The sequence below is a fragment of the Xenopus laevis genome, chromosome 7L (genome assembly GCF_017654675.1).
Source record: "Xenopus laevis strain J_2021 chromosome 7L, Xenopus_laevis_v10.1, whole genome shotgun sequence".
Taxonomy (NCBI): domain Eukaryota; kingdom Metazoa; phylum Chordata; class Amphibia; order Anura; family Pipidae; genus Xenopus; species Xenopus laevis.
This window is the reverse complement of record NC_054383.1, coordinates 66,549,838-66,575,129: the sequence shown is the minus strand read 5'-3', so window position 1 is coordinate 66,575,129 and position 25,292 is coordinate 66,549,838. Positions and strand designations below refer to the sequence as shown.

The window sequence follows — 25,292 nt, the reverse complement described above, 5'->3', positions numbered from 1 at the left end:
TAGTATGAGTAAGCCAAAAAGTAGCAATAACAATAAATTGCCTTACAAAGCATTTAAAATGCCTTACAGAGCATTTGTTTTTTAGATGGGGTCAGTGACCCCCATTTGAAAGCTGAAAAAGATCAGAAGAAGAAGGCAAATAATTAAAAAACTATAAAAAATAAATAATGAAGATTAATTTAAAAGTTGCTTAGAATTCAATGCCATTCTATGACATACTAAAATGTAAACTGGTGAAATTGTAATGGCTGTAGTGTAAGAAACCATTGGCTTACTCAAAGATGAACTTTTACTTTTTTCACCTTTGAGTTAACATTTAATAGGATGTAGAGCGTGATAGTCTGAGACTATATGCAATTGGTTTAAATTTTTTATTATTTGTGTTTTTTGCATTATTTAGCTTTAAATTCAGCGGCTCTGCAATTTGCAATTTCAGCATTTGTTTTTTTACATAGGGTCAGCGACCCCTGTTTGAAAGCTGGAAAGAGTCAGAAGAAAAAGGCAAATAAATCAAAAACTATAACAAAAAATAATGAAGACCAATTGAAAAGTTGCTTAGAATTAACCATTCTATAGCATAATATTTGCAATTTCAGCATCTGGTTTCTAGGGTCCAAATTACCCTAGCAACCTTGCATTAATTTGAATAAGAGACTTTGATATGAATAGGAGAGGAATGAATAGAAAGATGAGTAATAAAAAAGTAGCAATATCAATACATTTGTAGCCTTACAGAGCATGTGTTTTTAGATGGGGTCAGTGACCCCCTTTTGAAAGCTGGAAAGGGTCAGAAGAAAAATGCAAATAATTCAAAAACTATAAAAATAAATATTGAAGGCCAATTGAAAAGTTGCTTAGAATTAGCCATTCTATAACGTACGAAAATTTAACTTAAAGGAGAGCCACCCCTTTAAATGATCAAACGATATATATCAGGCTGGCACAAAACTGGACCATAGTCGAATACTGCTTTTGTTGAATTTTTTTTTAAAATTCCAACATCCCTCAGATGCCAAAAAAATAATAGCAATACTAGTTTCGTGGTTGCATGGGACACTTATTCATAGGTTAATGTCAGACAAACATTACACAGTATTTATCATTAGGAGCTCTGTAATTGGACATGTTACATGTAAAGTGTCCAATCAAGGACAAGCACATTGTGATTCATTCAAATCATGCAAAGGATTAAATGGATCATAATAGAAACTTGGTGATCTTACAATTTTATAGTGACTCAATTTTATAGATCAATGATGGCTTTAATAAGTTAATTACTAGTAGAACAAAAACACTGGGGGATATATTATCTCCTAGGAATAGAGAAGTTATTATTGAATCCTATAGGGGGCAACATGGTTGCAGAATTGTTGAGACAGGAAACAAAATGGATTTTTTAACTTAAAGGGGTGGTTCACCTTTAAGTTAATTTTTAGTATGCTATAGAATGGTTAATTCTAAGAAACTTTTCAATTGGTCTTCATTATTTTTTGTTATGGTTTTTGATTTATTTGCCTTTTTCTTCTGACTCTTTCCTGCTTTCAAACAGGGGTCGCTGCCCTATGTAAAAAAACAAATGCTCTGTAAGGCTAAACATTTATTGTTATTGCTACTTTTTATTACTCATCTTTCTATTCAGGTCCTCTCCTATTCATAGTCCAGTCTCTCATTCAAATTAATGCAGTTTACTATGGTAATTTGAGCCCTAAAACCCAGCTGTGGATATTGCAAACTGGAGAGCTGCTGAATAAAATGCTAAATAACTCAAAAACCACAAATAATAAAATCCAAATGCAAACTGTATCAGTATATCTAGACACAAAGTTAACTCAAAGCTGAATCTTAATTTAAGTTAAGTCTTAATTTAAGTTAACTCAAAGCTAAATCTAAAACAAGACAACCGTAAGGAATTAATCTGGACTTTGATATACCTTGTTATGATTGAATAATATGTTTATCTATTTAAATATTAATAGCTATGCTTGCATCACTAAACATTTTACACTAACTATGTGCAGATTTTATATTTGTATATAGCTATGAATCTTGTATATATTTATGGGATAGTGTATATATTTGAGGTTTTTCACTTTTTCCTTGTCCTTAGTTGGTTATCATTAGTTCTGTGATTGGACACTTTTCATTTAAATACTGTGTAATGTATGTCTAAAATTAACTGATTAAATGCCCCATGCAGGCACGAAACGTGGGAGGCTATAATTTTTTGCATAATGTGAGGCCTGTTGGAAGTAGAACCTCTTTTAATAAAATATCCGTAAATGGTGCGTGATATTTACTTCTGCAAATGGTTTGCCTAGCTTGGGCCAGATTGTACTGAATGCAGCAGAGCAGTCCTTCTTACTTGAGTAGCAAGGTATTTTTCCAGTTTTGAGGAATAGTACCAATGCATGGCAGATTAACAAACGGCTTGCTTGATCATAGGTTTGGTTCAGGCACATTGTTCACTATGGGAAGCAGGTGAAGAGGAGCATTTTGCCTGATAGTTTTCTGCCTGTTGGCTTGAATGTTCAAAATGCCCTTGACATTAGCCTCTATGTACCTTGTTACCAGTTGTCTTTTACCCTGTATTCAGCTTTTTTTTTATTAAGGCTTCACTTTGAAGAGACCTTTTCCTATATCCAGAGTAGTCGGCACATTATCAAGCCCAACAAAGTATCTTTGGATATACTCTAGCCCCTTGAAAAGGCTTTTTAGAAATGAAGAAACTTGTTTTTTTCATGATGAGAAATCTGAGCATATGTGAATTAGCATATAATATGTGTATATAGAAATTACTTTACTAATCAATAAGCACAGGATCTTAATAATATATCAGAAAGCATAATAAATGTTCTGTGTTTTTTTGTGCTTTTTGTTTGTGTGCATGTTAGGAATAGGATAGGATCTGTCTTGGGTCAGATTGTACAGAATGCAGCAGAGCAAGGATGAGCCCTTCCTACTGGAGTAGCGAGGTATTTTTCCAATTAGGAGGCATAGTGGTACCATGACTGCTGGTTAGAAGGTGTGGCAATCCTGCAGAGCGGCAGGAAGCGAATAGTAGCAAAGTATAACAAGCATTGCCAAAATAGCCAAAAGGATGCTTAAGGAGGGACAAAGCTGAAGAGTTAAGGGTATGGAGCAAAAGACCCAGGTCAGAGTATAGTGAAACCAGTAACAGGTGGGGTCAATAACAGATGCTGTGTAAGTAGTAAGGCCATGTTGCACCCTTTACCCAAGGCAGAGCCCCAGCAAATTAAGGTGAGTTGTAGCAACAGAGACTCTTACAAAATTGCCATATGTATGTAAGCCAATATTGGCTTTTACCTGTTTTACCTTTAGCCATCATTTTCTGATGGTGTGTGTGCTTCTTCAGAGATCACTTGAAATAATGCAGTTCTAACTGTAACAGGAAGAAGTGTAAGACAGAACTCTGTTCATTCATTGGCTGATGTAACCCAACATGTATATGTGCCCTTGATGTGTTTGAGCACAGTGATTTGTACAAGCCTGGGGGTGGTCCTAAGTACTTAAAATTAATTTTTTTTGTATCTAAGGTTACCCAATGGCACATACCACTACAAATGTATATTTTTATGAAAATGGTTTATTTAGATGAAGCAGCATTTTACATATAAGCTGTTTTATGGGATATATTTTTAGAGAGATCTGCAATGTTCAGAGGTATAGGTTTTATTTCTTTTAAAACTGCAAGTGTGGTTATGCATGGGCAAAACTGGCCAATAGACAAAAATTGTGTACATACGGACTCCATTCATCAAAGGAACTTGCGTTCAAACACACTCCTTACACTTCCATATATAAACATGGAGCACCATTGCATCTGGCCTTCCGCTTTGAATGAATCGAGCACAAGTGCTGCTATTGGTGTTGAAGAAATCTAAAGCTACTACCACACTGAATATGGCGACAGCCCATTGGGTTTCCCACAGTGGGTGGCAACAATAGGGCCACCATACTTGCATACCCCCCAACTGTCCAAATTTTCACGGGACAGTCCCGATTTTGACAGCTCAGCCCGCAGTCCCAGTTTTTTACTGAAATAAGTTTCCATTTGATCTCAAGCACTGAATAGCCAGAAAAAGATACAATGTTTCTGAAATGTTTCTGAAATGTAATTAAATAAGAGGCTTTTGGCAGAGAGCCCAGAATACACTGCACCTGCACTAAAGATACAATGGTAACTATTTAAGATAAGCAAGTCTTGCAAAATGGAGACTTTCAGCTTAAAGTGCAGTTCACCTTCAATACCAAAACTGTAATACCACATAAAACATGACCCTAAAACCCCCAGACGTGTTATCATTTTCCACAAACAAATTTTGTAAAATGGGTGTGGCCATAAGATGGGCATAGTAAAAACATTTTCACTGCACTATGCGCAGACAATCTTTTTGTCCCTCTTTAGGTTTTTTCAAATGTTAGGAGGTATGATACGTGCCAACAGAATCACAGACTAACATAATTCCATTGCCATGCCAGAAAGAGCTCTCTCTCAGAAACAATAAAAATAATGCATATAATACAAATTTAATGCAAATGAATGCATACTATTGTGCCAAAGCAGCTGGCTGGCTGGTTTTTATGTGTTCTACCTCTTAGCATTCACTATGTGATCTCATGCTTTCCTTTCAGCCTATATCCATCAGACCAGAGTTCAGAGCTATACACAATTATAAAGAAGTTGAGCACATTTTATAGCATTCATTTAGGGCAGATTTATCAAAATGTGAGATTAGTTTACCACAGAAAAAATATCTAATAGGAATGAATAGAAAGTGGGTGTGTTTTTCTGTGATGAGCTCTAATCTCACATTTTGATAATTCTGACCTTAATATACAGATGCTGTTCTATGCACTAAAATGCATAAAGACTGTGCTGTATGGCAAATTCATTTAAAAGTGTCTTCTAGGTAGCTACCATGAGTTTAGTGCTAATGATATTCTGTATGTGCTAGAAAAGTACATTATTAACATTTCTTTTTAATTCCATAAATTATCACAAAAGACATGTCATAAATGTAGGAAAAGCAACATAATCTGTGACTTTAATGATTACAAAAGTACAAGCAGAACTCTCTACTACAGAAAGGGTAAAAGCTATACACCAAGCTTTGGAATGCACATTTCACACATTGTAAGATGAAGACGATACACTGCCTCCATGACCAGTCCAGTTAGTATGAACGAAATTTCCAGGGTTAGATAGGAGTTCATATGTATGGGCACCAAAGTAGTCTCTCTGAGCCTGAAAAATAAACAATAGTTAATGAGTAACACAGGACTGCTTGGACCAAATATGGCCAGTGATACATGCACACACTCCCATACTACATACGACAGCAGAGAAATGGCTGATCTGCTCCACATGTGTTATATGGCTCTGACAGGCCCTGGCTGCACCTATTCCACCTGGCTGGCCCTGTCCCCTAACCATGCTCCTTGCTCCACTGTGGCTGAGGATTTCAAGTGACTATTCTAAGCATTTCAATGGTGCAGACAAATTACTGACTCAGGTGATGAGTCGGTTATTTCAGAAGATTACTTCAGGGTAACTCTTGAAAGAAATGAGTGAGTTCACATGTCAGCCTGCTAAAAGTGAGCTGCATCAGTGATGTTGCAGAGTTTTACATTTTGAACCATGTAAAATTCCTTACAGCGGATCATACACTTAAGAACATGTTGTGCTACTATATAGCTCTTGCCTATTAAGAGTGCTGCTTGTTAGTGCCTTTTTTTAATTTACATTTTTAGTAAAACATTTCTCTTTGGCATCAGATAGGTCATAGACAGTTTATTGGGCTGGTGGGGACTATTTTGAATCCCAGTCCAGACCTGGGTCATACCATAAGGGAAAGCGCATTAGGAAAATTAATTCTAGGGACTGCAGTTTATCCTGAATCCAGATTATATTGGGGAAGGGCTGTGAGAGTAATAATAAAGCTGGCAAATAATGGTTGCCATTTCCCTGCTGACACATTGTGATTAATAGTTATTTCAACGTATTTTAGACTTTCCAACTTACCCCACATCGGAGGACCAGCCAAAAGAACTGTATTTAAAAACTGCCCAAAAAACTGGCCAAATTTGAAACTGGACAGTAACCAATGAATGATTAAATTTTTATTTGATCAGTTAGCTGCAGGATTCACAAAAAGTGACTGGTTGCTATTAGGGATGCACCGAATCCACTATTTTGCATTTGGCCGAACCCCTGAATCCTTTGTGAAAGATACGGCCAAATACCAAACCGACTCTGAACCCTAATTTGCATGTGCAAATTAGGTGTGGGAAGGTGAAAAATAGTTTTTACTTCCTTGTTTTGTGACAAAAGGTGACGCGATTTCCCTCCCCGCCCCTAATTTACATATGCAAATTAGGATTCGTATTCGGTTCGGCCGGGCAGAAGGATTCAGCCAAATCCTAATCCTGCTGAAAAAGGCCGAATCCTGGATTTGGTGCATCCCTAATTGCTATGGGTTACTACCCAGATTTTTCCAGTGTTCCTTCTTTATTAGTAACATTTTATCAGCCAATTAAAGGAGACTTGTAAGATTTGCCTTATTTGAGGCTTCATACACAAAATGCATTTGTCATTTACAGTAATGTTCTTATGCATAACTTAGCAATTAATTTAGAGGTGTGCTGCACTAAAACAGGGGGTTTAATCATATATTACTGGAACTGGACCGGAATAAGTTTTCCCATTGGAGAGGGACCTGCTTATTTGGTTTCTGTAAAATACAATTAAATAATGCACAAAAAAATGGAGAATTGTTTTTATACTTCCTGTTATGCTTGTTTTACCATTTTACATATAAGCATTGCACAATTACACCCAAGAGGCCATTTCCACTTCTGTCCACAGACCAGACACACGGGTCGTTTTCTCTGCTAGTGTAAAATACGCCATATAACTACCCAATATCTAGAAGCATTATGTTTGGCATATCTGACATGAACAATATTTTCAACATAAAAATCAGTCTCTCACATAAATTCTAGCTGACTCACCTGGATAAGGTTTGCTGGTAACATCTCATGCCTGTAACCATCAAAGAAAGAAAGGGCTGTAGTAAAGCAGGGCATTGGAATCCCATACTGTACCCCTGTGCTGACCACTCGCCGCCAGGACTCCTGCTCAAACATTATTTAAAAAAAAAAGATATGTGAAAACTTTCTTAAACAGAGGAACAAAAACAAAGGTAACAAAGCCTCAAGCAGAAGGAGGAAGCTAGTAATGGTAAAGAAAAGTCAAAAATAAAAATTCAAGAACCACACTGAAATTGACAACAATTTATAGACTGCGGAATAGCATTCTACAAATGTACTAATACATACAAAACACATTATTTACCAATCCAGAGTTCACTGTGCTTTTAGAACAAGCAATATTAAACATAAAACTGTACATTTAGGGTAATAAACAGTTATATAGGGCTACTTTGGGCACATTAGTGATGCATTTACATGCTACTAATGCCTGCAAAGAAGAAGGGGTGAGTAAGGTTAAAGATAGTTTTTGCTAGCAGCAGGAGGGATGGAATCAAAGAGCTGCTGCTTTAATGTACACTGTTATACACAGTTGAAGATGTGCAAATAAAAGTGCTGGGGATGAGATGTAAGAAATGTTAATGGGACACACAAGAACCTGAGATGTTAATGAGACACACCAGAACCTAATGTGCAGCTTCTGCAACTGAAATGAGCAGAGAGAATGAGAGTTGAATCAGGATATCAGGCTGAGAACAGAGAGAGACATGGGTGAGGGACTTAGGCTGCTATTGCAGAATTCTGCTTGTCATTAACATCACCAGGTTATGCTAATGAGGAAGTGTTCAGCTCTTGATTTTTATTTTTTGAGAAATCATATCCGAAAGGCATGCTCAAAACTGCAATATTTTTCATATTAGGCCAAGTAAAAATCAAGTCATATGTCCCCTTTAAATTACAGATATTAAAAGGACATCACTTGTATGGATATAACCATCTTTCTGCTGTCCGTGCATGGTGGGAAATTAGCAAGTCACTGATGCAGGCATTTTGTTTGGGTGATGGGGGAATATGCTTACACTGTAGGAATGAAAGACAAACTTCACATCAACATTACTGCCACCGCTGAGTGTATAATTGAATGTGAGACTTTAAACTATGAAGTTTATATGGAGTATAAAGAAGCTGAAGAATGCAAAAGCATATTTTTGAGTTTCTGACAGCTTTCTGACTCCTCACCTGACAGTTCTCCATTTCACGTTTGAAAAAATTGTCCAGTAACAAGTTCTGAAGTTCCGGATTTCTGTCAAAGGCTTCTTTAATTTTCCCTAAAAACACACTGAGAAGCAAAGAAAAATGAATGCATACTGTATATATGCTTTTAGCCCTAAATATGAGAGATGTTTGCTATTTACCTACGAATAATACAGCCGCCACGCCACATCATTGCAATTCCTCCATAATTCAGCTTCCAACCAAATTCCTTGGCTGCTTGACGGAACAAGATGAACCCTTGCGCATAGGATATTATCTTAGAAGCATAAAGGGCCTGCAGAAAAGAAAATATATTACACCATTCTGAATAACAGAAATTATACATTGTGTGTGTAAAGTTCTCAATGTGGGGTGTTAAAACCACAGTGAATAAATCTCTATTTTTTTGTAGCTGTCCAATTTGCAATATTATTTGCATCATCTGTGCAAGAGTTCAGATGATCTTGTCCATTTTTGTCCATTCCTAAGCATTGCTTTATCATGATATGACATAAACTGGCATGTTTGGTGCTTAAAATTAGATAATGCTTTAAAATATGTAGCTCAACTGCAAACTGTTGCAAAATAAACTACACTATACTATTAATATTAAAGCGACCAGCTACTTTAAATAAGATTATTATTAAGAATATAGAGAAACAAATTCGATTTTTGCCCTGTACAAACCAACCCCCACTACACTCTACCAATTCTTAGTAGCCAGCTGGAAGCTATGTAACAGGCTAGTGTCCATCTACAAGCTAACTGAATAAAAAAGAAAAAAAAAAATTCTCACCTTACGAATATCCTCCAAGAAAGCCTTTTTGTTACCAGAAAAGGTATTAACTTTTGGTCCTGTTAACTGTTTGCTTGCCTCTACACGTTCTGTCTTAAGGGAAGAGAGACACCGTGCAAACACTGCTTCACCTATAAAATGCAAATATAAACAAAAAAAGTTTAGTGGAACAATGACTGTAATACTGCCTGACATCCCCAGTAACAAATCCGGAAGAAAAAGTTCAGACCACTGTATAATGAATGCATTGTAAACAGTGTCATTTAGAAATAAAAACGACACCATAAAAATCACGACAGAATCCCTTTAAGCAATATGGACAATGTTGGAGTTGATAAATTATTATGCAAATTTTAATTAAAACAGCAATATTGAGAGACTATGTTTAAAGAAACAGTTTTCATATACAGCATTTATTATTGGAATTAAGCTTTTCTTTCCAATGCATACAGCCAAAATTGTCTCTTAAGCAGTAAAGTTACAAAGAATAATTACCTAACTCAAGATTACACAACAAACCAATATTTCTAATTTCACAGTTGACACAATCATTATTGTGTAGTTCAAACTTCCTTTTTGGAATTACACCATTTGTATTAATAGCTTACTGCAATCTTCTCGGGACAATCCAGGAAGTGAACAGGGCATTGCAAAATGCTGTTTCTGTTACAAAAGTTGATTCCAAGCTATGTTTCATTGCAAATCTTCCCACACCCTACAGTCTTGTATTGCAACAAAATGCATTACTTAACTTGATTTCTCTCCCATCTTTATTATAATTGGGTGTAATCGTTATTATTCACAGGCATAAAGCAGAAGCAACCATTTCCCCACTGTACTTGTAATCCATGTATATGAACAAATACCACAGCAGAAAGAACAGACACCTTCAAACTTTCAGAAGTCTTCTAACTGGGCTAGGTTCCAGGTTTAATACAATGAAAAGGACATAATACTTTTACTTATATTCGCCATATGGAATTTTCTTATAGAAATATTAAGAGCCGACATCTACTTTTTCACTTATTTCTCCAAGCATATATGGAGTCATTACCAGTGCACCTTGTTTCTAGTTTTGCATAAGCAGCAAGTCACTCTGACTGAACAACTGTTATAGGCATGGAAGATTATCAAAATGGCCAACTTGCCCAAACGTAGTTGTCTTAGCTATAAAAAGTCTCTAAGAGCCCTAGATTTTCCATTACGGATGTCAAAGTGCATGAGCTAATACAGTGATTGATTTTTATGACTATAGCCAAAAATAAGACAGCAATGGCTCATAAATGCAGGTTCATGCATAAGGGACACTAGCTTGTTAATGCTGATGTGCTTACAATGGAGACCTTTAAACTGAGCATCAGGCAGCAACATGATAACAAAAGTATAGGAATCTGAAAAAGATTTTTTGCTAACTTGAACATAACCCACAAACTGCCTTAGCAGAAAGAATGCTGGCTATCTTCTGACTAAGATCCTTCTTACCAAAAACGGCTACATAAAATAGAACACATCTAGGCAACTAAGTATCTTATGGACAACAGCCAAGCTCATCATGGCTGCCGAGATATTTTCTCTGATTGTGACATGTTGGAGATTCACCTGCCAATACCCCTCATCTGCTTAATTGGGCAAAGTGCTGCTGATCTCTGCACAGTGTGTGCTTAATTTTATTGAAGTAACGCACTTTCAGTGTAGGCCGTGCTTTAGAAGACAATAATGGAGTACCTCCATTTTCCGCAGAGTCTTACAAACAAATATCAAACATTATGTCAGCAAAGGTCTGCAGCAGTTCTATTAAAGACTGGAAAGGGGGTTAATAAAGCCAAAAAAAAGGTGTCCAACTAAGATTTATATTACACAAGTTGACATCCTTTGTACAAAGTGTGCACATGTATTTGTTATCAGTTATAATAATGCAAACTCACTGGATCTCTTCTACTTAATATGACAGACAAATGTAGGTTTTCTTAGCAGAGTGGATATTTAATTTTGCATCAAAGCCAACATTTCTCCGTTTGCATTGCAGTTCTTAATTTTTATTGCCTTTTGCCTTCTAAATTGAGTATGATGCATATTAAATGAATGTTTTTTTTAGCCGCTGTTTCAAATTTATTATTCTATTAACATTTGTACTCTGTGAATTTTAGAGCTCTAAATATTGTGAATGCTCATTTCATGTCAACTTTTAGAAGCTCTTTATTATTGTTAATGTCTTTTTTTTAAGATTTCTCCTTGAACTACACGTTTTGTACTTTTTTTAAGTCTATTTATCTCACCTCTTTTTACTATTGGCACTTTATATATAATTGTAAATCTAAATATAAGTGAATTTAGCCTTTTCCTATTATCCTATTATCCTAAAAATATTTTTTCATACATATTGTATTTGGGTGTACTAATTTGGCACGTTAAATCCAGCAAATGTGTACACCAATATGGCTCCCAAAAGAGATAAGGGTGTTAACCTGTTTTACATCATTTGAGTGTTACCCTGTTTTACATTAGCCGGAATTGGGAATAGTGATTGGTATATGAGGATAGCCTTATGATTGGCTCAAGGTTTTATTGGTTAATTGATGTGTTATTGTGATTGGTGCACACTTGTTTAAATATCTGAGGTATGGCTCTGTAAAGATAGCCTATGACTAAGTGTTTGTAACACGAAACGCGTAAGGCTGTGGACACAATAAATTATTTCACTTTTATTTAACTGCCTGGTGGAAGATTGCCTTTATCGAGTGCCTGCGCCAAAGAATTTTCGGTCTGTCCACTCTCCATGCTGAGGGCTCAGGGCGGTGCACCTGGGCCTCTTCCTTGATGTGGTGAGTTACCATCTACTATTTGGAGACCCCAACTTAAGATTTATTATACCACTGTTTAAAGCCAAGACGCACAAACATGTTCCAGTTCTGTAACTTGGCAGAGACTGTGAAGCATTTTACTGTTTGGCACTTATTAGTATCTTTATGCAAATGTTAAAAAAACAAGTTCTAGATGATCAGATAAGGCAGTACATTTTTTAGAATGTAAAATATAACTAGGCACTTAAATTTAACTAGCTCTGTTGGCTTACATATTTCTTACACATATTGTGCCCAAAGAGGATATAAGACAGAATCACTGGCTTTTAGTTAGTATTCTGTATTAAAAGTGAGGTGATCAGAAATATATCAATCCTCTCAAAAGGATACCATCCTGATGACTCACCCTGCAGTTCTCCGGTTTGCTTAATCTTTGCTACATGCTCCAGCAACAACAATTCAAATGGTCAACCGCCACCATATCTTAGAGCTTTGCGGGGGAATAATAAAATTTGGTAACAGAAAAACTATTCGCAATGCGAAAAGTAAACAAATTTTGCTTTGCGCGAATTTAATATAGCTTTTGCGAACCTGGAAACTGTTTAGCGACCACTTCCGACAGTGGAAGACCGTTTGTGAATTTTAAGCAGTCAATTTAATAAAAACTTTTTACTGAAAAATTTGTTATGTTTGCTCCAAAAGATTACGACACCTTCAAGCACTTCTTAAGAGTGCGCAATTAAAATTCGCAATGTAATAACAGTTTAAGGAACAATATTACATTACGAGATGTGGATTTTTATTCTTATTGGTGCGAATTGTTTTGCTCTTTGCAACTTACATTACATTCCCCCTTTGGTCTATAGTTTTGTGCATTATAATAAATCAGTGCTCACCTATAAGTGTAACAGGTACACCAAAATCAAGAGCAGAAATAGCAGTCCATTTTCCTGTTCCTTTCTGTCCAGCTGTATCCTGTATCTTTGGGAGCAGGTGTTTGCCATCTGTATCTCTGAACTTTAAAATGTCAGCTGTGATTTCAATTAAGAAGGAGTCCAATTCTGTCTTGTTCCACTCTTCAAAAGTCTGAAGAACAGGTACCATAGTGTGGTCTGTTAAGTGTGATTTGTATGGCCCATTTGTTCTGTTCATATTTTCAAATATAAAGTAGCCAAAACATAAATAATATACAGGTAAACAGGATCTATTATCTGAAATGCCATGGGGTATTTTAGATAAATAGAAAACATTGGCTTTAACTACTAAACTTTAAAAATGTAAATAAAAAATGGGGTAGGTTGGAGGATTGCCATCACCTTCAGTTATAGCTAGTTAAAATGAAATAAATGGTACATAAAGTCGAAAACAGTAATTTTTCTGAATTATTGGCTACAAGATAAAAGATGCCTGTACTAGCGAAATTAGCCCCCCCCCCATCTTCTGGGTTGTAACAATTTCTAGCCTGTGGCTATAAGCTATAGCACCCCAAGCATTGTCTTGACACATGGACAATGTAAGTCATTTGATTGGTGTGTGGCATGGAAACAGGTTATAAGGTCCTTAACCAAATACCTGTTAACCAGAAATCTCTGAATTACAGGAAGGCCATCCTCCATAATGTTTAATTGATTTTTTTGCAGACTTAAGGTTTGGGAATCCAAATATCCCAGATGAAAAAAACCTTTCAGATAATGTTTAAGATTTTGTTTTTCCCCTTCTGTGAGGTTTTTCCTCAAACCCACGCAATCCCATGTTAATGTGACATCTCGTCTACACCAGCCCTCATTACATGCATATACCAATTGCAGTTATTAGTCTGCTGCATTACAAGGCTTCATTTGGCAGAAGTTAAAAGACTGAATCTTTATGCTTTTATTTTATGAAGATTGCATTTATTAGTTAATGTGCTGCACCTGCCTTAGAGGAAATCCATTACATGGAAAGAAAGCCCATGGGGGCCCATAGAACATTATCTTTGTTAATATTATTATAAATTGTAATGTGTTTTTTATTATGCATATGTCATTCTGGATTCAGAAAATACCTAAAACATATATTTATAACCCTTAAAAGACCTGGTCTCATAAAGCACATACAAAACAATGGAATAGAAGGCTTAAAAAACTGATAATGCAGAAATCTGTACTATATAAGGGTTCCTATATGCTGTATGGTAAGCAAAGCTAGTAAGAATTTATCTACCTTTGCCATCTCATCTTGGTCAATACCCAATATATCTTTCATTAAGTGGTAGGCTTCACATATCAGCTGCATGTCTCCATATTCAATACCATTGTGTACCATTTTAACAAAATGACCAGCTCCTTCTTCACCAACCTGGCAAGAAAAACATTGGATGTTACAGCATCCGTTACCTGCTAGACATTAATATACACATATTACATTACATATGTTTATGATAATCCTGGCTAGTTATGATGCAAAGGGAATATACAGGCATATTTTGAGTTGGTCAACACACAGACTAAAGGGAAGTTCATCTTTAAATTAGCTTTTAGCACGTTAATCTAGTGACACATTACAACCGTAGACAAAAGGTTAGTTAAAAAAAAAGTATTGATAATTTATCTGGGTTTTAAGAATGATAAAATATTGTATGAGAATTTCACCTTTAAATTATCTTTAGTATGTTGTAGAATGTCCTATTCTTAAAAAACTGTTCAATTTGTTTTCAAAAACTTTACAAAAATTAATTATTTGCTTCTTCTGCCCCTTTCCAGCTTTCAAGTGTGGGTGACTAACCATAGAAACAAAAAACTATTGCTCTGACAATGTTATTGTCACTTTATTGCTTAGCCTTTTATTCAGGTTCTCTCCCAATGAAATGACTGCCTGCCTTGAGTACATTGGACCCTAGCAACCAGATAGGTGCTGAAGTTCCAAACTGGAGAGCTATTGTACAAAAAGTAGAATAATTCAAAAACCACAAAACTTACAAAAAAAGACCAACTGCAAATGATCGCTGTCTATAATACTGAAATTAATTTAAAGTTGATCTACCCCTTTAAATTAGAGGACTTTTTACTGTTTATTGTTATTTAATCACACTTACCCAGTCACAGCATGGTTCATTTTCCACCTTAGCAGCAATACTTTGAAAAATGTCTTTGATATGGGGCCTACAAAGTAAAAACATCAAGCAAACATAGGTTTAATTGGAGATGCAGGAAAAGCTTGTTTTCCGACAGTATGGAGAAGGAGCTACATTCCATTGCTGTTCTAAACATTCTATAGTTTTTATAGTTTACCGTTAATATACCTTAACAAACTTTTCACTTTCTTATGATTTAAAACCCTTTTAATAGGGTAAATTTGACATTAGTTCTAAAAAATACAATATTTTAGCTTCCCAGAGTTCATGACAACATGTACACAACAAACAATTGCACTATATGATTTCTTTATAAATAGCGATGTCTTCAGAAGTATATACAGGCACAGAGTCGGCCTGAGTACAGCTACACAGCAGAGATCAAAAATGCATGTTTGCTTTTTTTCGGCTTCAACTCCACGTAGCTGTACTCAAGGTGATGCTGATGTCAGTGTAGTTAAATACAGAAGCGTATTGGAGCAGATCTCCTTCTCTCTGTCGGCCTACAAAATGTCGGCGGAGAGAAGTGGAGCATACCCGTAGGTGGTTATTTATCAAAGGTTGAATTTTAGAACTTTGTAAACTTTTTTAGACCTCGAAATTAACTCACAACTCAAATGGTTTCTAATTTTAAAAAAATCTTTAATGCAAAAAACTCGATTCAGTGTCAACCCGACCTTTAATAAATCTGCACCTTAGTGTGACTTTGACCATATTTATATTATAAACTGACTGAGTCAGTTTAACTAGAGAAAAAAATTGTATTTATCAACACTAGGCAACCAATACATTACTTCCATTATTCTTCCTGCAACTGGATGAAAAAACATAAATCATTGGTTAGCTGCGGGTTACTGCCCAGGTGCAAATTTGTTATGTTGATAAATACCATCAGGAAGCTTTGAATAAACATTCACCTCCCTTCATCCTTTTTTGAGACTGTTTTGACAAACGCCATCATTTAAAGGGATTATTTTGTACAATGATAATCTAATAATCTACCTTTGATTAAAACTCATATTGAACCCCCTTGTACAGTATACTGCCTCTTTAAAGATGTCAACACAAACTTCCACAATTTTTAACATCCACAGCTGCCCTCCTACAAGCAAGAATCCATTGACCTTGGAGGACAATATTTTTGATGATGCAATGGCAGAAACTCATTATAACAGTGTTATAAATACAGTTAAAGCCACAAAACTTCTCTGCTTTGTGTAAGCACTCTTTTTTAAGCTTGTCAGAAACTAAAAAGGACAGTGAACCCACTACTAAAATGTATAAGGATATTAGAAGTCACCTTGGGGATCTGTAGCCTTTACAGAAGAACTGCATTGTTGCTCCTCTATGTAGTCATGTGATCTCTATTGTACTATAATTTACAGTAGGGAGTTATATTATGCTCAATTTATACACATTTAGAAAATTCAAAGCAGCTTAATACCAGGCTTGTTTGTCTCCTCCAGGCATGAGGGAGGGGCCATATCGTGCCCCATCCTCTCCTCCACTGACACCACTTCCAACAAACAAAATTTTCTTGGCTTTCAGCTCTTTGCAACGTCTCTGAAAAAATAGACATGCAATAACACAAAATTAAAGACTGCATAAATTGGAAGAGACGATCACTAATTTAATCTTATTTAAAACCAGGTTACCATCTTTTTGTCAAGAATGAAGGCCCCCATTATTTTCTGAGCTCTCCTTCTTGTTTTGATTGTGAAGAGAGTAAAAAAGTTTCTGCGCATGCCTGATTTCCATTGGAGAAGGAGCCACAAACATGCACAGTCAAAGTCGGACTGGAATACCAGGGACCCAACGGAAAACCTTATAGCGGGCCGACTATCCAAACTATTATTCTTCCTCTCCTCAGTCAGTTAGCTCTTTATTCTCCAAGACTTTTATATCTACTTACCTACTATAATTTATTCTTACATTATTAAGCCTCTTTTTACCAAAATAAGTAAGAAATCGGGAATGGCCATGAATAGGCCATGCTTAGAAGAGGGCCCACTGACACCTGGGCCAACCGTGAGTTTTCCTGGTAACCTGGTGGGCCAGTCCGACACTGTGCACAGTAGACACCTCTTTGAACATGTTCACACTCAAAGTAGAAGGTGAGCTCAGAAAGAACTGGGGGCAGAGCTTAATGCTAGACCAGGAAATGAGCTTTGTAGCTCAACTTACAGTGCTGTCTCTGTATTCTGAATTTCCTCCATCAATAATAATATCACCAGGCTCCAACAAGGGAACCTAGATTTGGAGAAAAAAAAACATTTTATATGAGGCCTAAACAATTAATAAAAAAAAACCCCCCAAAAAAACAGGTCAACGGACAAATCTAATCTTGACAACTGGGGACTTTAAAGGAGAACTGAGCCCCCCAATGAGAAAAGCCCCATCCACTAGCCTCAACTGTCCCCCCCTCCCTGCTTCCTCCCCGCATTAGTACAAAAAGTGTCCCTGAATGTCAATCTCACTTCTCCATACGGAGTAGCGCAGCGGAGCTCGAGGGTGCCATCTTTCCTATCTTTGATTTTCCTAGGATCCTCTTCCTTCCCTTTGGCAATTTACAGCATGTGCATGCACAGTTGGCGTGAATCCTGGACTGGCTCTAACTGCGCATACTCCAAATAGCTCAGTGTCTTGATCCCTTTCCAAAGATGGTACCCCTTCAGCTCCGCTGTGCTACTCTGCATGGAGATGTAAGATTGACATTAAGAGACACTTTTTGCACTAATGCACTATGCAGGGAGGAAGGGGGGCTTTTGAGGCTAGAGGATAGAGGATGCCTTAGGCATAGAGGCGGAGCAGACAATTACTTTCACTTTCCATTCAGCACTTCCTAGATGTCACTGCTCTCCCCACATTCCCCCGTTCTCTTTGCCGTTTAATTGTGTAGCCAGTGCATGGGGATGGACATCAGGTCCTCCATTCTGGTGCAGAAACAAGATTCTGAGATGATGCAAGGCTTGTCTTAATAACAGTGTCCACAAAATGGCTCCTGCCTGCTTGCTATAATTATGAGTTCCCAGACTGAAGGAAACAAGGTTCAAATATTTTTTACAGTGTAATTAAAGTTCATTTTGCTTGACTAACGTGATAAAATAGGATTTGGAATTATTTTTTTGGGTGACGGGTCCCCTTTAACAAAGAAACACCAGTCTGTCTTATATGACTGCAGTGAAAAGGGTCTAGAGCTTCCCTTTATACATACCAAATTATTTATGAAGTCATCAACAGCCTGTCCAGCTTTTACAAGCATTATTATTCTCCGTGGCTTCTTCAGCTTGGACACCATTTCTTCCAGGGAATGGGCACCAATAACTTTAGTTCCCTTAGCTTCATTGGCCAAGAACTGGTCTACTTTTGAAACCGTCCTGTTATATGCACATACCTTAGCAAAAAGGAGCAAACTTCTAAAAACAGTTTACACAAAATGTTTTACATTATTAGAGATCACAACCATCGCCGTTTCGCAGTCAGGGGCCACCTGAGGTGCCTCCTGCAATGCACCTAAGTTGGCTCTTGAGGCGGATCTAGCGCTTACCTTTTCTGTGCAGGAGGGGGTCTGGTGGGGGTGCATCATGGGTGCAGAGAGCAAATTTTGGGTTTTTAAGAAATGTAAGGTTACCAGGAGTGGCATGTTTGCCTCCCCTGGTAACTCAACCTGATCAGAACTTTTGCCAAATATATCATAATTATGCAAGCTACATAAATTAATGATTTTTCAAAAAAAATGGCATTAGAGAAATGAACACTTTTAAAATATTGAGCCTATAGCATTCCATATTAACAGTACTAAACACAAATTGGAGCTTAGCAAATGCCACAGTTTTCATCCACCTGAGCAGCTTCAGGCAATTGGAAATTGTGTTGGCTTTAGAGATTGCTTGTATTAATTGAACCCAATTTTTTTTTTTTTATAAAACAAGTACCGTATATACTCGAGTATAAGCCGATCCGAGTATAAGCCGAGGTACCTAATTTTACCTACGAAAACTGGGAAAACGTATTGACTCTAGTATAAGCCTAGACACAACTACAGCCCTGTCTCCCAGCAGCGCACCTTCCGCCAAAGAGACTCCCCCATGATCGACCGGACTTCTTTGCAAAGTTGATGGTGACAGAGAATTGTGCAGAGAGTGCTGTGTGTCATAAAACCATCACTGATCTTTCGTATAACCAACAGATGGCGCTGTGTGATATTGCCATCACTGTTAATCCTTTATTCAACCAACAGATGGCGCTGTGTGATATTGCAGTTACTGTTATTCTTTGATATAACCAACAGATGGCGCTGTGTGATATTGCAGTCGCTGTTATTCTTTGATACAACCAACAGATGGCGCTGTGTGATATTGCAGTCACTGTTATTCTTTGATATAACCAACAGATGGCGCCGTGTGATATTGCAGTCACTGTTATTGTTTGATACAACCAACAGATGGCGCTGTGTGATATTGCAGTTACTGTTATTCTTTGATATAACCAACAGATGGCGCTGTGTGATATTGCAGTCACTGTTATTCTTTGATACAACCAACAGATGGCGCTGTGTGATATTGCAGTCACTGTTATTCTTTGATATAACCAACAGATGGCGCTGTGTGATATTGCAGTCACTGTTATTGTTTGATACAACCAACAGATGGCGCTGTGTGATATTGCAGTTACTGTTATTCTTTGATATAACCAACAGATGGCGCAGTGTGATATTGCAGTCACTGTTATTGTTTGATACAACCAACAGATGGCGCTGTGTGATATTGCAGTCACTGTTATTCTTTGATATAACCAACAGAGGGCGCACTGTTATTCTTTCATAAAACCAACAGAGGGCATTGTGGGATATTGCAGTCTCTCCCCAAGTGAACTGTTGGTATAGGAATGATTAAAAGTGACTGCAATCTCTGCTACTGCCCGCCGACCCGAGTATAAGCCGAGGTAGACTTTTTCAGCACATTTTGGATGCTGAAAAACTCGGCTTATACTCGAGTATATACGGTATGTCTATTACTATTCACCTTTAAGTTAACTTTTAGTATGTTATAGAATGGCCAATTTTTGTATAGCTTTTGAATTATTTGCCCTTTTCTTCTGACTATTTCCAGTGTTCAAATGGGGGTCACTGGCCCCATCTAAAAAGCAAATACTCTGTCAGACTATACATTTATTGTTATTGCTACTTATTATTACTAATTTTTTCTATTCTGGGCATCTCCTATTCATATTCCCTTCTGTTATGTGGACCCTAGCAACCAGAATGCTAAAACTGCAAACTGGAGCGCTGCTGAATAAAAATCTAAATAACATAAATAATACAAAATGGAAAACAGTTTCAAATTGTCTCAGAATATTCATCTCTACATCTTACTAAAAGTTAATACAAAGGTGAACTACCCCTTTAATATATGGATTGTGTAGTATATATTGCACAGTTATATATTTGCTTAACAAGTAGACATTATTCAACACATTTATATTTTTAAACTGATGTCTATTGAGCCAGGGTTAAGAAAAAGTAATGCATCCAGAAACTTTATTTATGCCATGTGACAGCCAAATGCAATTCAGTGGTAGTGGGTAGAAATGACTTATTAAGCAAATATGAACTTAACAAAATGTACATTATTTAAAACAGTATATCTTCTTAAGACTCCATTATAAGATCCCACTTAAGATACTTTAAACAAGGAACAAAGTTTAAGAGTTACAACATCCAAACATTAACCAACAATTAGCCAACAATTATTTCTCTATTTCATTGCTTACCACAAAACCATGGTCATTCATATTCAGCACTAGGTTTTGACCCATCACAGCCAGTCCGATAAGGGCAATATCAGCTCTACAAAAATGATTATAGCATATGTTAGTAATGGCACTGTAAGACATTTCTGGTCTGTAGTTGGTCAGGTAAGTAAAAGTAGTAAATACTGACACTACTTGACAATATATTTGTGTTAATTTGTATTCAACATCTACATAATTAGGTTTTACGATACATCCTGCAGCTGCTCTGCTCAAGGAAACAATTGACATAAGCCGATAAAAAATGACAGTAAGAAACAACAAATTAAAAAAAATAAATATAGGGGAGGAGAGCAAAAATATTAAAGGTAGGGGGGTGAGAGAGGTAAAGTGGAAAGAGAGGATTAGGCAGTTGCAAGGCAAGCAAGAGGAAATTTGGAATATGAAAGTGGAACAAAGGATGAGATAAAGGAATACTTTAAACTGTTTCATTATACAAACACAGCTCTAGTTTCGGGCCTTTACACATGGGCATTTTTTTTTAACAATTGTTTTTTTATTGCATTATTGTGCACATACAATAGTATTCATGTTATAATAACATTTGAAACAATGAATTCAGTTTGAGTCCATTATTTACAAGCCTTTTGCATACACTGACACATGGGCATTTTTACATGTGTTTCTGTGCAGTGGCTTTTCGTGTTCTCCTTACAGGAATGTAAGAGCTGAAAGTGGCCATTCTTTCCTATGGTGCCTGTATGGACAGCACATGCTTCACACGAGACACTGCATGTTGCATTTCACACACTGTCAGTGCTTCACTGCTATTCCATTGAATGAATTCAGCAGAACATGCCTTAGTCTATTAGTACAATACTTGGTCATTTTTCCCCGCTGGCTCATATTTTTAGCCGCCTGCCAGTATTTTTTGGAAGGGAGAACACCAAAATTTAGTGAGGGCCTGATTCCTATGTTAATAAATTAGGCTAATTGTAGCTCATGCTATACATTATAATACAATGTAAAAATTCAGATGCAGATCAGCATTTTTATATGCACAATGCAGAGATTTTACTCAGAAGTCTAGCTTTATTGTTAACAGGCAGAACCTGTGCACTGGTGCTCACTAGGAGCATGCAAGCATGTATAGACACAAGTGTTTTAGGAAACAGCAACAAATTGTGCACAATTTTGTTTCCATTTTGTTGCTTTGAACTACCATTTGAAAATGAGGGCTTATGCTACAAATACATCATATGTGTATGCCAGGAATGATCACCACATTAAATAACATAATAACCTAATAAAGGCATGTATAGGCAAAGCAACAGTTAATAGCCTCTCAATGGCAACACAATGTACTTCCTGAAACTGAAGAGCTTTTTTACTTCAGGTTGCACTGAAGGCTTTGCTGAAACACACCCTTGGTAGAATTTCTGTGTGACTCACTACAATAATAAATCCATTCTAATATGCAAACAAAAAGTTCAGAACAGATAAACATAATAGCAACCAATAAAAAGTGATTGAAAACTAACCAGGAAATTCACAGGTGTACTGTTTTCATATAGTAACATGGACACATTGTAAGGTATATTAAAGAACGAAGTCTGTAGCTCAGTATGGGATTAAGCATGTGTCCTTTCAATCAGTTGAATAATGAAGTCATATTTATGGTCTCTGAGGAAATTTAACTGGAGTTACTTTAGCCCATCACACAGTTTTGCAAGGTCAGTAAGTTATAAACTGTCCACCAATGTGTGTGGTCAGAATGTAAAAGCAAAATACGGGTGCAGTATAGAAAGGTTTTGAGAGACAAAAACATTGATTCCCCATTATAAAAGCCAGGAAAAGCCCTGCAACATTAATGTCTTTATACTTCCATGAAACATAAACAGTGTTAAAGTGAAATTAATCAGGTCACAGAACATCTGATTATCGAGCAAATTAATATGGCTATTATATTATTTTTATACAATGACCATAAATACTACAGTTTGGGGAAACACTGTAATGAATTACAGTATCTCTTTCACAACACAGAAACAGGCCTCTTCATGTTTAGCAGACCGAATTGTGAGCACAGACACTGCAGATAACAAAACTAATCTCACAGACTGCCAGACTGGTCACTATTATTGTTTGACCTGTGAAAAAAACCTGTACCAGTTGCAATTTGGAAAGTTCCATAGTACACTGCTCCCTGAAAGAGGATGTCAACCCAAAACAGTTTTTTCCTCACAACAAAATAAAATAGTGCAAAGCAATTTTCCAATATATGTTAAACATTTTCAATTATTTTAAAATGATATGTAAATATAATTGCTAGTAAAGTTATTACGGTATCTGTCTGACAATCAAACTGCACTTTTGGTTCAGACTAATGAAATAAATGTAGCAGACACTAACAGGCTATAAAGTAGAACTAATGTCTGCTTCACTGTTTCAGAAGCCAGAACCAGAGAACAGCAAGACATAAACAAATACAGGATTTAATTGCTATTCCATCTACAAAAAACTTAAAGGGGTGGATCACCTTTACATTAACTTTTAGTATGTTATAGAATGGCCAGTTCTGAGCAACTTTTTAATTGGTCTTCATTATTTATTTTGTTTTTTAATTATCTGCCTTTTTGTTCTGACTCTTTCCAGCTTTCAAATGGGGGTCACTGACCCCCATCTAAAAAACAAATGCTCTGTAAGGCTACAAATGTATTGTTTTTGCTAATTTTTATTACTCATCTTTGTATTCAGGCCTCTCCTATTTATATTCCAGTCTCTTAGCCAAATCAGTGCATGGTTGCTAGGGTAATTTAGACCCTAGCAACCAGATAACGGAAATTGCAAACTGGAGAGCTGCTGAATAAAAAGTTAAATAACTCAAAAACCACAAATAATAAAAAATAAAAACCAATTGCAAATTGTCACAGAATATCACTCTCTACATCATACTAAGTTAATGTAATGGTGAATAGGTGTTTCATAAATGAACATTGGAAAGTTGCTTATAATTATATTTTCTTTGATTGTGTAGGTTTTGGGTGGTAACCTGCATACAATACCGATTTTAGTGCTTTCCAGAGGCCATAAGCAATTACAGTGTGTAAAAATAAACAGACACAAGTAGTTAACAGCCTAGATTTTCTACAGGATTACAGCCTGACTACTAGAATCTTTTGGCAAAAACAAAATGTAATGTAAAAGGGAAGAGGAAGAGGATTAAACTGCAAAAAGATTATTGCACTGGGACACCAGTATCGTTTTTTATTGTTAAAAAAAAGGAAGTCTGGAGTATTTAGAAGTAGAAATAAATTTCCATCTCAATTCTGAATAAGTATTTCATTTTAACAGGAATAAAACCTTGAGGTTAATCAATGTAACACTAGTACCAGCTAACTCTCATCAGAAGAGTCCCTTGCAAACTGACCTAGTGCTTAAACTGATACTGATGCCAATGCTGTGCTTAGGCTAGTGGATGCTCAGGACCCCTGATTATAGGGAGCACACACAAAGCTCTTCACAAGTCACAAGACTAGGAAAGACAATTGTCCTTTAATATGAGTTAAATGATTCAGATATGAGACAGAAGTAAAGCAGCAGTACAGTATAGGTTAATTATAGTGTACCGCTATGGCCCTTACGATTGCCATCTCTTTGATAATTTCTCATAGGATGAATAGGGAATGCAGTACTAATGAATACATTGAGCAGTATAGGGCTCCGGTACTTACTGAGCCATGCTTGAGGCGTCAGGGATTGCAGATATAACAGAATTAGCAACAGGAGGCAAAATGTCACATTAGCTTCTTAGCACGACCCTTCCAGCTATTAGGATATGAAGTTATAAGAGGCTTGTGAGCTTAAGCAATCTGACGTAAGGCATTCCCTTGTTTTACTATTGGCTGCCATTGGTATAGAGGGCTCGAGCAACATATCGCTTGGCCTATCACCGCGCTGGATTGCTCGTAAGGCTGTGGCAAGAGGAGCACGACTGAAGCAATCGAGTACCGAACTTGTTAACCTGTCTCACCATGACTTAGCATGTGATTGTAAAGGAAACGTTTCATAGGAAGTAAAATGTGTCCCTGTAGTGGTCCATATGATTTGACCCGAATATAACGATTGGTAAAACAGGGGTGCCCGGGCTGTAGTGATATAAAGTTGTGCCTACTCAAATTATATAATGCAATATGTAAACGATTGCAGCCATAGATCATTGATGTACGTGCTGTCGTGCTGATCATCATATAGCTGCGTCAGAAGTGATGCAGACTCCTGTCACGTCAAATAAGAGCACACTATAGTATAGTGGCAGTTATGTGATGTCAGTTAATAACATGACCAGTAACTAATTGGGAAACAGTGGCATAAGTACTGTAGATATTACGGCCCCACAGTAAATTATTTTTCAGGCCCTCAAAATGTCTAGAGTTTGACCAGTTTTACCAATATTTATTGAAATTGTACATGAATTAAGGCCTCATGGGGCCCCTATACCTCCAGGGCCCCCCTGCGGTTGCAGGTTCTCCTTCCTCTGTAGTTACGCTCCTGGTGGGAAAGAATG

The 25,292-nt window shown here is 36.7% G+C and overlaps 1 protein-coding gene across 1 annotated transcript; it reads right to left on the bottom strand.

Annotated features, from left to right (window-relative positions):
* Nucleotides 1–5,038: 5,038 nt before the first annotated feature.
* pgd.L (phosphogluconate dehydrogenase L homeolog) lies at nt 5,039–24,540 on the bottom strand. The gene is made up of 13 exons (NM_001089822.1): nt 24,460–24,540; nt 20,747–20,822; nt 18,189–18,368; nt 17,159–17,224; nt 16,419–16,537; nt 14,936–15,002; nt 14,065–14,199; nt 12,759–12,948; nt 9,062–9,192; nt 8,427–8,560; nt 8,251–8,350; nt 7,033–7,155; nt 5,039–5,266 (listed from the first exon to the last, which is right to left on the bottom strand). Exons 1-13 carry the CDS (start codon nt 24,465–24,467, stop codon nt 5,147–5,149), a joined length of 1,449 nt encoding a protein of 482 aa, NP_001083291.1. The 5' UTR covers nt 24,468–24,540; the 3' UTR covers nt 5,039–5,146.
* Between the last annotated feature and the right edge of the window lie 752 nt (nt 24,541–25,292).

Coding starts and splice junctions, on each gene's coding strand:
- pgd.L (NM_001089822.1), bottom strand. Junction 18,369..20,746: donor TGAATGACCATGGTTTTGTG/GTAAGCAATGAA, acceptor CTTTTTGCTAAG/GTATGTGCATATAACAGGAC. Junction 7,156..8,250: donor GTGAAATGGAGAACTGTCAG/GTGAGGAGTCAG, acceptor ATGTTTGAGCAG/GAGTCCTGGCGGCGAGTGGT.